Genomic DNA, 14604 nt, shown 5'->3' with positions numbered 1-14604 from the left:
TTTGTTTGATGACAAAGGGCTTGTTATTAACACTGATATTACAAACGTTTACATGGCACATGAGTTGTAGTCTCTAACAGTGATCACTAGAGAACAATTAAGTGTGACTTGGTCAAGTTTATAACTATCATATTACATCATATTTTGTAAGTAGATCATGTGTTTTGTGTGTAAGTTCTTGATCCGCAAAGCTGTCAAATATATGTAATGTAGTGAATTGTACAATATTTTCCTCTGGATTGTAGTAGAGTAGAAGTATAAAGTAGCAGAAAAAGTACACTGCAAGTGCCTCAAAATTGTACTTAAATTGTACAGTACTTGAGAAGATATACTCAGTTACTGTACATTCCACCGCTGCTTGAGTGTTTCCATTTTCTACTACATATCAGAAGAAAATATAATAATAATAATATATAAATATAAATGAAAATAACAGCTATAGTTACTAGTGACTTTGCAGATTGAGATTTTACATGTGATAACTTTATAAAATATAATGCGCTGATACAGATTAAAGTGCCCAATAGTGTTAACTGCAGTTCCCATTAGCTCCACCTAGACCAGCTAAATACATTCAAATGCTCAGTATGCAATAATCCAACTATTTAATGTGTAATAATATAATTCCAATAGAAGCCTTTTGTTATGCTGTCACTAATGTACAGAAATGTTTTATGTGAGTTTGTGTGGTGGTTTTTATCATATGTTTTGCATATTTTTGTCATGTTTTCTGAATGTTATTATGTTTTATGTTCAAGTCTGTGTGTGTTCTGCAAGTCAAATTTCCCTTTATAAACAATAAAGTGAAAGTTGAAGTTTACTTTTGATACTCTGAGTATATATTGTTGATAATACTTTTGTACTTTGACTTAAGCAAGATTTTGCAGGACTTTTACTTGTGATAAGTATTTTTATATTGTTGTATGGTGACTTTTTCTTAAGTAGATTCTGATTACTTCTTACAGTGCACTTACAATTCAAAATAATGTAATAATGTAATCTCTTAATACATCAATGAGGCAATGTATCTTGGCCTCTAATATATCATTGTTCCAGCCCCCCCCCCAACATAATACATAAAGTAAGCAAAGTATAAAATGAATTAATTCTTACAAAATGCTAATTTTATTGTATTATTTTTAGACAAAATTACAGTAGTGTTTAGACTTGGACATGTAAATTCAAACAGCACATGTCCAAAATCACTAAACAAAATCAGGAGAGATATGATCAACTATAAAAGCATTAATATCTGACCAAAAATAATGCACATGCGAGCAGTAACAAAATAAGTGAAAAACACACACTCAAAACACAAACGGTACAAATATTATCAATGTCCCTTTTAAACCTGTTTAAATCAAGGCTAGTGGGGTGGGGTAATGTCTATGTAAAAGCCTGACAGAGGCATCCTTGTTCCACTCGCAGTTGTGATTTGTCCGACACCCCGTGAACGCGTGAGGAGCAGATGCGAACCAATAGCGTGCGACATCCTGCTGAAGAAAAAAAAGCTCTGTTGAAAACCGAGACGTGAAGCGAAGCGGAGGATAGAAACTCACCGGCACCAGCGTCTACAACAAAGCCTCCCATAAAAGTGAATGAGAGAGCAAATATCAACCTCCAGCCACTGACTGAACAAGAGTCTTTGTTATCAGCCAGTGTGTCGCAGACAAGAAACGCAGATGGTGAGTGTTTTTTCTCGTCTGTTTGCACCGTGTGTGTGTCTGCAGCCTCCCTTCCCTCCGCTGCTCTCTCCTCTCTGCTTCTTTTTTTTTTTTTTTGTCAGATGAGGTGAGGTGATGATGTCGGTTCACTCGCTAAAGGTTTAGCTAACTAGGAGCCAGTTTGTTGTATAAGCCGTAGTATGAATGTTGGATTTGAATGCGGTATTTAGGCAGAGTAACATTAGAGGAGGTTTTTGTTTTGAATTTGAAGATATTTTAAACGCCCGCCGTCGTGTTCATCAAAATGCTAGCAATGCGCCGCTTGTTTTAACGGGTGTTTGTTAGCTAGCTTACTGGCTAATTATTATCAACCAACGAGGTGATTTAAACCCACTGAATAATACATTTATTATTATTATTATTATTTGATACTCAAATAATCTCAGCTAATTTGAGTATCCCTCTTTCTAACATAATTAATTTAAATTTCAAATCAGCCGATTTGTAAATTGATATGTGGTTTTATATTGCGTGGCGTGATTTTATGTTTTTGTTTTGTTTGAGCAGCAGTTACCAGCCTTAGCAGATGAATGTGTTTTTTGTTTTGTTGCAAATGTGTGTTGTAACTGGCCTAATGTAGGCTCCAACCTGCTGAGTGTTACATAAAGGTCTGTAGTAATGCAAGTATGTACAGACAGTGAAGTAGTCTGTAATAGGGATTTCCAAGTGATTTAATCCCATAGACCACAAACAGAATTAAACAAATAAGCACATAGAGAAAAGCAGAAAATACATTTTAAGCTTGTTTATTATAATGTAGTTAACAGTACCACGGTTATGATGGAGGCGGGAAGTATACAGCACCCTCTGACAAAAGGTGATCTGATTGAGCATGTTTAGGTTCATATTAATGTCCTGGTTTTGAGTCCTACTTTTTTGGATATGACATTTACAGGAAACATGAGAAATGTGGTTATTCATAGTTATTCATCACCATATACATGATAATAACAGTTTCCAGGTTTCTGATCATCTCTCTCATTTCTGTACCAACAGAGAGTGATCAGAATCCTTAATCAGGTCTTTACATGCCACAGTATCCTGGTTTCTATCAGAGTACTCCAGCAAGCATACCCAGGTGTCTCAAAACCGGGATAAGAGCTTATCCAGGTTTGAACTCAGTATATGATCTTTACATGTGCAGCACATGACTGGGATACTCCATAAACCAGGTCCTAACTGGGATACTAGTGCGCACGCAGCCAAACTTGTTGAAGCTAAATGGTACAAGTGTCCTTGGACCCCATTTTGGAAACAAATGTCCGCTGCAGCTTATGAACTCACCTACAGCTGCTGAGATTGTCAGTTGAGTAATACCAAATTGATGAGTGACTGGATTTAAACCTCCGTGAATCAGCATTAGATTAAAACTCCAGGTGGAAGAAAATGTGTTTCACTCTTGATACAAATTTCTTGCCTGTGTTTGTGTTGTTGAGCAGTTTTACAAACTGCGCTGTGGTCTGGTAAAACCACTTTATATCCATCCGGGGCACCACATTTACAACAGTCTTTCATTATAGCCCTGGCATATGGCGACAAGGCTTAAGTAAGTATATGGTCATTTTCCTTTCCCGCCACCGTCAGTGGGCTGCCTGACTGTAATTTCAGTCAGTCGACTGCACAGATTGACACCCTTCTCTGCTGGCTGATTTATGTCAGTAGATTTGACAGGCTGTTGTTGCAATTTGACTTGTTGGTCCCGAAAAATAAACAAATAATGCAGATTTAGACACATTGTACAAAGCTGCAGCGGAGACTAATAACATTTATTGTGTTTGACCATATGCTCTTCTGTCAAACAATTACCATTAACGGCACAAAAACCTGATTTGTTGGGTATGTCAAAAGTGCCATATGTTGGGAGGGGGGGTGTTTTCCTGCTGTCAGATGTGCAGAACAGTATTAAATGGGTCACCAGAAGGTCCAAGCGATAGAGCTGCAGACAAAAATGGTCAGTGTAATAGCTGCATCCCTGTCTCTTTCTTTACCATTCCCAATCATTTATTGTATTATTATTAGGGTTTGCTTTGAAAATAAGAAATATAGTCAGGGTGGTTGTGTGAACAAAGGAACATAAAGCCTTTTTTCAGGCCTGGAAAAGGTGTTGATATTTCTCTGATTTCATGCTTTAAAGGGATAGAAGTGGTTAATATTTTACTTAGTTCACTACTACTTAGTTCAATATTGCGATGACGATATGACTTGTGATAAAACAACAAATATTGAAGTGTGCATATTAGCTATACAGTTACTATGTCAACCTGGTTGTCTTTAAATTCAGAACAGGATTAGAACTGAATAATTTAAATATAAGTAAAAGTTGTTTCTAGAGCCGCAACAGTAAAGTTTACTACAGCAAAGTCACTACATGAACTCAATAATATCTGGGGGATAGAAATCTGACTGTAGAGTGTAAACCTGTATTAAGTTTTCTGGCTCAGATATTGAAGGCAAAGACTTAGCACATTCCTTTCACTTTGATTTGTTTCATTTATTTAATTTTCCTGTCATGGTTCACTGCAGATCTCAGACAGATAATTTGTAAAAAATAAATAAATAAAAAATAAAAGGTTCAGCTGCACTACCAATACAGCAACAAATCAGTGTCAGTAATTGTCTAAACAATAACTATGCACTCACATTGCTTTGCATCGCTGTGGCTGTCAGTACTGATCTAATGTAGGTTATCTGGTTTGAAAAGACCTTAGGGCAGACTGTTTAGAAACACTCTACATGTAGAGTTTCCCCACAGTATCATTAGTCAACAGTCACATTTTTAAGTCTGCAGAGCTCTGTGGGAATCTATTCACTGTAACTTAAATGATCCACATTCAATCTAGAAAAAGAACTTCTTAAGACGCCTTTATTAGGGAAAAAGTCTCAAGCATTCATTGGCCTGTCCCTTGGCCTTCATTGTCCCAGTCGACAATGTCTCAGTCTGCCGTTAAGGAGCCTTCAGCGTGTGATGGAAATGATCTGTGATCACAGAGCAGATATTTGCATGTGAATTTTTTTTGAAGATGGGATAGTGCATGTTATCCTGAATTCCAGTCCTGTAGGAGTATTTGTTTGTGAAATGTTCGCCTCTTCTCCAGTCTGTGATATCATCTCATCAGTCGCAGCACTTGAGGTTTCTTTTCTAACTTCCAGGTCTTCAACACATTCTTTCACAGGCTGGTTTTGTTCTTTGCAATTTTTTTTAAAGAAGAAAACATAAACAGACCAGCCGCTGCAACATACCAGCACCAACCATCAGTTTTCACATCACAGATTTGAACACTATTTGGTTTAGGGTCACTGGACAAAAATGAGGGATGTAATACATTTATTCTTTAGGAACAGGCGTTGTACTTGGCTTTCTGACTTTATCATTGGTATCTGATTTTATGAATTGAAAATAGTCCAGGACAATGTCTTAGCTTGGTATTAGACAGATCTCTGACACAAATGATCAGTGGACTAGTAGTTGTGCCTCCAGGCAGCTTCTTCAAAGAAGTAACAAAAGGAAACACTGAGGGCCTTTTTGCATAGTTAGACAGACATTTCAGTGCAGAACTCAACTGGTTCTGTGAGCAAAAGATGCTGACTACTAATTGCAAGTGAACAATCAGTATCACTTTCTATCTGAAAGGGCACACTGCCTCTCAGAAATGATTAGTGTGTGGTAAATTTGAGTGTTTTGTTTCCTATTACTTTCAAGTTCTCCTTTGAATCAACAAAACAGCAAAGAAAAAGAACACATCTGAAATTCTGCAGGGTTTTTTGTGGTCTTTTAAGTCTAGACCTACAATTTGCTGCTTTATCTCTGTTCTATGTCATTGTATATTGAATATCTTTGGGTTTTGTACTATTGATCAGACAAAACATCCGACATTTGAAGACCTCACCTTGGGCTTTAGGAATTGTGATGAGTATTTTTCACTTTTTTCTGACATTTAATAGACAGAAGGATTAGTTGATTTATTGAAAAAAATAATTGGTAAATTAATTGATAATGGAATTAATCAGTAGTTGCAGCCCTAATTTTTCCCACCTTCTTCAAGTTAAGCAGTTTTAAGCGCTTGTCATACTACAGCAACATAGCCCCATATTTTGATAAATCCTTAAAAGGTTTTATATGGACCTTAACTGTCCCCAGACAGGAAATGTCTGTCAGCGGACCAAAGAAACATAAAGACATTCGATGCACTGTGCCTTTAGACACAGAAAACTGCCCCGTCACTTTCTCGTTGCATACAGGAAGCTCAAAAACGGAAGATAAGTAGTGTCGGACCAAATGTCCTAACACCCTCCCAGATGTGATTACTCTGCAGACTGTTGTGGTGAACCTCCATCTGCACTCTCAGGCTGTTTCATCTTTCTTTTATCAGTTCTCCAGCCAGTCAAGTGTCAAAACCTCATGTTCAGCAAATACTTAGTTTTCCATCACAGAATTTTTTTTTTCTTATCAATCCCATACCAATCTTGAGTTTGAGTTGGGTTTTTTTTTCTTCCCAGGCATCTTGTCCACATAACTTGCTTGTACTGTTCATGTTCAGCGTTATTGATGGAAGATTGCTGTCAAAGGGGGGCCTACATATCTTCCATGCAGCAGCTGTTTTATTTGTTGGATCAGGGCCATGGCTTGCAGGTCCAGAAAGTGCAATATACTGTAAGATGCTATCTGCAAGAAATATTAAACTTAAGACTCATGATTTATGTTGCTAGTACTGGACTGGACTGAAATGTTGTTTGTTATGATTAGTTTGAAGTCAAACTGCTTGACAACTGATAGATCAGCTTATTAACACTGTTTCGCAGTGTCTGAAGGATGAGGTTCTTCACATTTGTTCTGTTGTTTTCCACTCTGCTGTCCCAAATAATTAAACAATGATCACGTCTAAAAATAAGGGATGAGAGAGAGTGGAAGCCTTGTTTTGGATTAATGACAAAAGACGTTTGTTAACATAGCGCCTGCCTTCCCTTCTAGGGGCCTGTTGCAGTGAATTGTGCACCACAGTGTATATTAAGTCAGTGATGATCAAGTGTGAAGCAGAGGGGGTTTGTCTAATTTTGTTGTGTCCATTAGCACTAGGAAGAGAAAAAGAGCCGCTGCTTTTTCGCATTTGAACTCTATGAACAAATTGACCTTTCTCCCTCATAATATTCTTTAAAGTTGTTTTAAGTGCTCCAAATGGCTTAGATTTATGTCAGCAGATAGCCCTTGTAAACACTGAAATTTGGACAAGAGAGGTCTGGTTTGTAGTTTAGGTGAAGGACTTGCACACATTATTTTGAGGTTGTGTGCTTTCTAAACTATAACCTCAAATTCTCTTCCTATTACATCTTTTCCTGATTTTGAAAGAATAAGGACAGACTTGGGGGTCATTTAACTCCCCTGTCACATGGGTGGTCTGTGGCCTCGGGAAAAGGCAGTGGGACTTGTAATGGTTTGAATGTTGTTTTTTAGAGGATCCTCAACACCAAAGGTTAAACCCAAATTTGTCCCTCAGTGTGCAGATGATGATGCACAGTAACCCATTACTGATTACCGATTAAAGGAATAGTTGAGAAATACACATTTGCTTTTTGCTGAGAGACGATTGATACCACTAATATGCCTGTATGGTAAATGTGTAGCTACAGCCAGCTGGCGGTTATCTTAGCTTAGCACAAAAACTGGAACAGCAAATCATGGCTCTGTCAAAGGGTAACAAAATCACCTACCAGCACCTATAAAGCTCACTAATGAACAAGTTATATCTGGTTTGTTTAATCCGTACAAAAACTGAAGTGTAAAAATGACAAGTTATGGTTTTACGAGGGGGTTGTGTGCCACAATTTATTTTTCAAGAAATAGCTGTTTTTCCCTGTTTCCAGTCTTTATGCTAAGCTAAGCTAACCAGCTGCTGGCTATAGCTTCATATTTGCCATACAGACCCAAGAGTGGAATCGATTTCTTTCATCTAACCCTCTGCAAAAAAGTGAATTAACGTATTTCCCAAAATGTCGAACTATTTCTTTAAACAAATTCAAAGAGAAAATGGGCCGACATGTGCAGGTGTGATTAGAATTGAAGCAAGGACTCGGTCTATGAAGGAGTGATGACGTAAGGTAAGAGTTGAACCAGAAGATTTCACCACTTGTGTGAAAGTGGTCTTTGTAAGATATACCTCTCCGGCTGGCTCTAGCTTCTCAGACACTGGTATGTCAAATTGCTTCACGGTTAAAACAGTGTTGGGCATAGCAGAGCTAATTAATTACACTACAAAGCTTCTTTATTTATGTTTACATTGAACACATTGTTCTTTGCTCATAAAGGCCCTTCATTTTCCGCCCCTTCCTGTATTTGGTTATCCCATGTCTCTTTTATTAGCCAGGAGGACTCTTGAGCTTATTTGTGAGTTGTGTGCTTCTGAACAGAGATCACAATTCGCTTGTAGTTTATTCACGCTGCAGCTAAAGCAACCATACAGAACAAGTGGTCGTTAGCAGTCATTTAGTTGGATGAAAGTCAGTTAGGACTTTAACTGCTGCTGTCTCTGTTGGGAGACAGAGGAAGTCATACGTGTCTTTACAACTTCCTGCCACATTCGACATTCAAGCTGTTTGGTGGAAATTGAGACTCATGTACATAGAAGGCAAAAGAAGACAAGATGGCACAAGCTAATCTGAAATGTTCCAGGATGTTTGAGTATGAGTGTGTCTATGTGTGTTTGGAATGCATGCCTACCCCCTAACATGGTAAGTAATCTTGAGTGTGCCTTCACTCAGATCAGTTTTCCTTTTTTGGCTACATTAATTTCATGAAATCATATGCACAAGTGAAGGCCTTATTGACCTCTTTTTCCTGCTGTTACAGCCTCCCACTGAAGTGAATGTGAAACTCTATGAATGTGCTGTGAGAACTTTACACATTCAAACTTGAGTTTTCAATAGTGTTAAATCATTTTGAGAAGATCAAAGTTATGTTGGCTCAGTGTTTGTACGTCAGCAACAGGAAGTGGTCTAGCATGCAGTCTGCTAGATAACCAGCAAAGTGAGAGCTGTCTGCTAGCTAGCAGCAACATATTTACTGAGCTCAAGAAGAATCAGGGATGCAGAAGGCAGATAGTTGGGATGTGATTGCATCTACAGGAAGCTGCATGGCCTCACTAATGAGCCAATCATTTCAAAAGCATATCATCCGGTTCTCATGAGTGCAGACAACACCCTTGCTGCTCCTCCTACTCACTTGTTTGATGGTGCATTAAGGCAAAAGGTTCAAAAATAGTATGCAAATTACAATACAGAGACAAAATGCTGTTTAGATTGCTTATCAAATAGGGCCACTCTAATCGTTCCAATTTGTCAACCATCAGAGATATTGCCGTACTGTTTATACTGTGGTAGCCATGACTTTAATACCTCTGGTTGTTTTCAGGTTGGGAGCAATGTTGCACATCAGTGAGCAGGACCTCTTTGTCAGCATAAATTGTGCGCTTAATGCACATCCAAAATTTTGAGCTGGTCATGGAAGTGACGTCTTTTGAAGAGAGGATGACCTGTGATTTTACTACCCATATTTTGAACGGAATTGGTCTTTTTCATGGAAAATTAAACAAAAGTGTCGGATGCAGCCTTAAATATACATACACCAACTGGTGGCAATCAACAATCTGTGACACCAACAAGTCAAAAGGACTTGTTTATGGCAATATTGGATTTTTTTTTCCTCATCAATATGAAGAAGTACCTTGATTGTTAAGGTGTTTAATTTGCTGTACTTGTCAAAACTGACATTCCCATCTATATATGCTATCTATAGTCAGTTTCTTTGATTTTCTGGGTAATTTACTATGTCATAAAGATATATATATATATATATATATATATATATATATATATATATATATATATATATATATATATATATATATATATATATATCTCATGATATAAAATTACATGTACTGTGATAGAAGATTTTATCCAGATTGTCTAACCCTATGGCTGGTATTTCAGCCACTTTTCTTCAAACCCACTTGCAGTTTTTGGAAGTGCAACATACCATCATTGGTCAGTTAAACAGCTTTTGAGCTTAACTCACATCAGCAGGTCAACATTTTTATAAGGAAGATGGATGCACATACTTCATTCTGTCATTTCTATCGCTTTGGTGGACTCTTGATTTGTTATTTTGCCTACAAAGCAGGAAATTTTGCAAGTCAAAGAGTAATAGACCTGCAAAAATGAAGATCAGTAGTTGCCTCAGTTGCCAGAAGATTTCCTTCTTTGCAACTCTGGTAGCAGTCCCTGAACCCCCAACCCCCACCCACCTCCACCACTTCCTCCAGCTCCAGCCAAACTGCCTTACATAACAGGGTTTTAGCAAAGTCTGCAGTGGACTTTTCCCCTGCCTAAACAGAGACTGCCCTTCTTTCCTGCACACTGTCTTTTCCATGGCAGTTACTCTGTACACGTCTGAATATCTCTCTGTCTGTTTGTTATCTGCTTGAACTACCTGTTAGCCCTGCTTAAAGATGTGGCCGTGCTTGTTGCTGCCAGAGACCGGCTGCAATACTCGAGAGGGCAGATACAGTCATTTCTACTGTGTAACTTCCTCCAGCTTGAGATCGTGCAAGCTTTTCTCTTTCTTCTTAACCTTCTGAGCGCCTAAGGGGAAGTCTTTCAATTCCTCATGTCATCATGAACCAAACTGTAATTACCCGACAAAAACATCGACATCCACAGTGTGCAGGGAAATGTGGTGACCTATGTTAAATGGCGGCCACAGAATTAAAGAGTAAACCTACGATTGTGTGTGATTATAGGGTTGAGTGAAAGAAATGCTTCATTACATGCATGGATTACAAAGTTGCAAAAACATGAAGTAATTTTGAAGATAGACTGGCAGAATAGGTGTCAGGCATGTTATTTCAGTGAGAAATCTCCTACCATTTGTAAGAGATTTCATGGGATATTACCCTGTGAAGTTTCTTTACTGGAAGGCTGGTTCTGAGCTGTTCTGCTATGTTGAGTGCAGCCCCATGCAGAGCATCCCACAGCTCAGCTCACATGACCAGACAGAAGGCACCTGATCCTCTCCCAGGGGTGCAAAGAGACAGATGGAGCAAATAGAAAGAGGGGGAGAGAAAGAGAGATCAGATAATTCTAACACACTGGTAAAGGTAATAAGAGGACGGTGAAAATCCACTGGTGGTTTTTCTTCCATCCTTGTGAAGTTCTTCTTTTGCTTGTAATTTAATGGGACCGATATCTACTGTTTATTTCACCTACTATTTGTTGTTGCACTTTAAAACATTACAGGAGTCTTTACACACATTTGAATACATTTGTTTAAATGTTAAATTTGTTTTTCTTTGCTTATTTAGGACACCAGGAGCACTGAAGAGAAACCTGTCCAGCGATCTAAGGTAAATATGCATTATCTGTCTTTTCGTTCTCATCTCTTCCACATGGTTTTTCTGTGTTACTCTTGCCCCACTTCACTTCCATCAGCCTTTGATCTCAGAGGAGAGCAAAGGAAGTCTTTTCTGCATTTTGTGTCTTTTGTAAATGCTAGCTTTCATTTCACTAAGGATTGAGGCCTAGATCACTGCCTGTTACTGCCTAGTAAATCGGTATATTTGTGCTCAGTCCTTCAGCTTTAAGACCCAGAAGGAAGTGTGTTCATCATGTGACAAGACGGTCTACCCAATGGAGAGATTGGTTGCCAACAACCTGGTCTTCCATTCAACATGCTTTTGCTGCAAGCACTGCAACGCCAAACTCAGGTGAGTATAGTTTACAGTTTTCCTGTGTGTTTATTTTCTTCTTCTCCTGACTCCTTTTGGTTTGTATATAACTGTTCATTCCTCCCATCCCTGCAGCCTTGGCACCTTCGCAGCTCTTCAAGGTGAATTTTACTGTAAACCCCACTTTCAGCAGCTGTTCAAAAGCAAAGGCAACTACGACGAGGGCTTCGGACGCAAACAGCACAAAGAGCTCTGGACCTCCAAGGAGTCGGATAATATAACAAAGACAGCATAATCATGTCTGCCTGTGTCCCGGCCCTGTCTCTTCCTTTTCCTCCTTCTAACACCTCCAGTACATCACGATGAACACATGCCTCATATGCTGGGGCACTGTTACATCACATGCACGCTCACTTGCTTTTTAAATGCCATCAGAACAGATACATGCACAAACAGCTAGGAAATGATGGGCTAATCATAATCCATACCACTTAAAAATAAATTTTGGGGGTATATTTTGGGTTCAATTTTATTGATATGTGTATTTTCTTAATTTTATTTTCCAATTTCTTATTTGGAATTGGTAGTTGATTGTGACCAAAAGCCTTCTCTGGTATGGGAAGTGTTATAATAATCACTTTCCTTTTTTTATTCTTTTTAATAATTTGCACCCTTTTATTTTTTGAATAAGTAAACTGTATGCTCAGGCAAACATCAGAGGGGTTACAGATCATCCATGTTTTGCAGTAGAGCATACACTCAGGTCAATTTCCACCCATAGGATTTTAAAAAAATATTGCATAGTTTCACTCATTTTAACAAAACAACACAAATCAAAATAATAGTCCTCAGTATTGTGACTTTGATGTCAGCTTGTCAGGTTTCATATATTTGAGGAACAAACAGGGTACAGAGTACTGTAAAATAACCGTGCACATCAGCAACAGCTCACCTCGTCTTTTCATGCTTGTGTTTAGTTTTATTATTGTTCTATTCATCCCATGGTTTGTTCTTATTTTATTGACCACTTTGAGTCTTATCCTTGCATGTTGAGATGACTGGGTCTTAATAGCCTTATCTTATGACTGTATCGCTCTTTAGTGTTGTGAATGATTTTTTTAGTTCTCATTGATAGAAAACTGCTTTTAAAAGATTTTAGAAGCCCAATGTTTGGATTTATTGATGTCATGGCATAAGTTGATCCTGTCTGAGCTTTTATGGTGGAAATTTTAATGGAATTCTCAGATTGTGTTTTGTATACTATCTGTACATAGAGCTGTAGTGATTTGTGAACATTCCCCACCATACTGTACTCTCGTACGTAAGCCTTGCAGGAAATCACAGAATTTTGTTCCTTTGTCATTTCACGCTTGTCACTTGTTGGCATTTTGTGATGATTTTTCCCCTGCTGTATTTGAGTGTGTTCATATAACTGGACAGTTTTTATGGGGACGTAGACAGGTCCAATCCAATCATTATGTCTTGAACATCCATCATTATTTGTTCCCCCCCCAGTCCCATCCAGTAAGTGTGGACAGGTTTCCTTTTTAGATAAATGCCTTCTATTCTCATCTCCTGTCTTATTAGCTAAATACATCTTAGCTACTGGACCTATTTCTTAATATTGAACTTACAGTAGGTGTATGAGGGAGGATTTGTCACAGTATTGGTCCCCTAATGTGCTCCTGCATGCTGCATGCTAAACCCAGTGCAGAGCACCCCCTGCTGGGGAAAGTGTGACAGTAGCATCTAGTGTGAGAGGAAGAAAATAACTTTGCTGTGAATTTAGTAGCCTTTATTCAAAGTTTTGGAATATGTTGCCTCGGTCTGCAGTGCAGCTACTGCACTCCAGCCACTTTTTATCTTCTTTAATTCCAACACCTAAGAGAAATTTACCCAGTTAAACAAGATTTCCACATCTATATTTCATTCTATACAAAGAATGAGTCTAAAGCCATTTAAATCTCATTTTAGAATATGTCTGAATACCGAGACTTGACTGACACTTGAATGACACAAAGTACTTTTTGTGACTGAAGGTTTACTGTGAATTTGAGCACGCTGTGCAGAATAGAAAGCTATACTCAAACTGTGTTTTTTTTTTTTTCAAAAGAGAAGCCTTAGAAATAAATTGCTGACCTTATGGCTTTTTCAAACAAGACCTTTTGAGTGCACAGATCTTTACAAAGGAATCTCCTGATCGCCTTTTCAAAAACAGACCTGCTTAGTCTAGACCCACTCTTTAACATAGGATTACTTCACTCAACCAGCAGTCATTTTTCCTATCTAACCACTTTTTATCCACATATAATGTACAATAATTCTAATTCTACTGTGTGTGACAATGCATATTTTATATTTTCCTTTTTTCATTTGAAAATGGTCCTCTAGATCCCTGAGAATGCTTTAAAATCAAGCGTATTGTATCTAGAAATGCTGTCTTTGTCATTCTCTGTTAGCAGTTCGCCAAGGTACAACTGCAGAATCTGTGAATTGCAACTTCTAAGTGTAACAGAGCAGACAAGGTACATTTTACACTGGTGCCAAGAGGCTCAGGTGAATGATTGCAGTGTAACGTTTTAAATGTTAAACCTGTGAGTCATTTCATTTTTGTGCTAAACTTGATGTGGACTTACTTTTCAATGCTGTTGTCATCGAGATATTTTAAATGTATGCATCTTTGAAAATGTATTCTGTATTACAGACTTGACCTGTGGATTGAGGTGGCCTTACAGCAAAAGGACGCTTGGACTGTGTATGCAGTCTTTCTCCTCTATTCTCCCTTCTCTCTATTACTTAGTTGTGGTATGGAAGTGTAACATTTTAAAATGTAAGCGCCCCCTTTCTACGCCACTATACACAATCATTTTGTGCATTTTCTTTCTTTAGATTTTTTTTTTTTTTTTACATGCTTTTGGAGAAAAAATTAAATGCTGGTGTTGATTTCATGCAGTGATTTTGGTGTGTTTATTGATTATTATTATTATTACTATCAATTTGTGAAGTGGTAAGTTCCACTTTCAAACTTAAAAATATTATTAGTAGTAAGTATTATCAGCAAAATGTTCATAAAGTATCAAAAGTAAAAGTACTTCTAATGCAAACATTTTTAATTATTATATATACAGTGTGTGTGTGTGTGTATATGTATGTATAACTATTAG

The 14604-nt window shown here is 37.9% G+C and overlaps 1 protein-coding gene across 1 annotated transcript; it reads left to right on the top strand.

Moving 5' to 3' along the window:
* The first annotated feature begins 1503 nt into the window (after positions 1 to 1503).
* limd2 (LIM domain containing 2) lies at positions 1504 to 14388 on the top strand. The gene is made up of 4 exons (XM_044181695.1): positions 1504 to 1685; positions 11078 to 11119; positions 11343 to 11479; positions 11576 to 14388. The coding sequence occupies exons 1-4, from the start codon at positions 1683 to 1685 to the stop codon at positions 11733 to 11735; spliced, it is 342 nt and encodes a 113-aa protein (XP_044037630.1). The 5' UTR covers positions 1504 to 1682; the 3' UTR covers positions 11736 to 14388.
* Positions 14389 to 14604: the final 216 nt, after the last annotated feature.

Source organism: Siniperca chuatsi, linkage group LG21, assembly GCF_020085105.1.
Source record: "Siniperca chuatsi isolate FFG_IHB_CAS linkage group LG21, ASM2008510v1, whole genome shotgun sequence".
Lineage (NCBI taxonomy): Eukaryota > Metazoa > Chordata > Actinopteri > Centrarchiformes > Sinipercidae > Siniperca > Siniperca chuatsi.
Note: the sequence above shows the minus strand (reverse complement) of the source record. Positions and strands in the feature narration are given on the sequence as shown.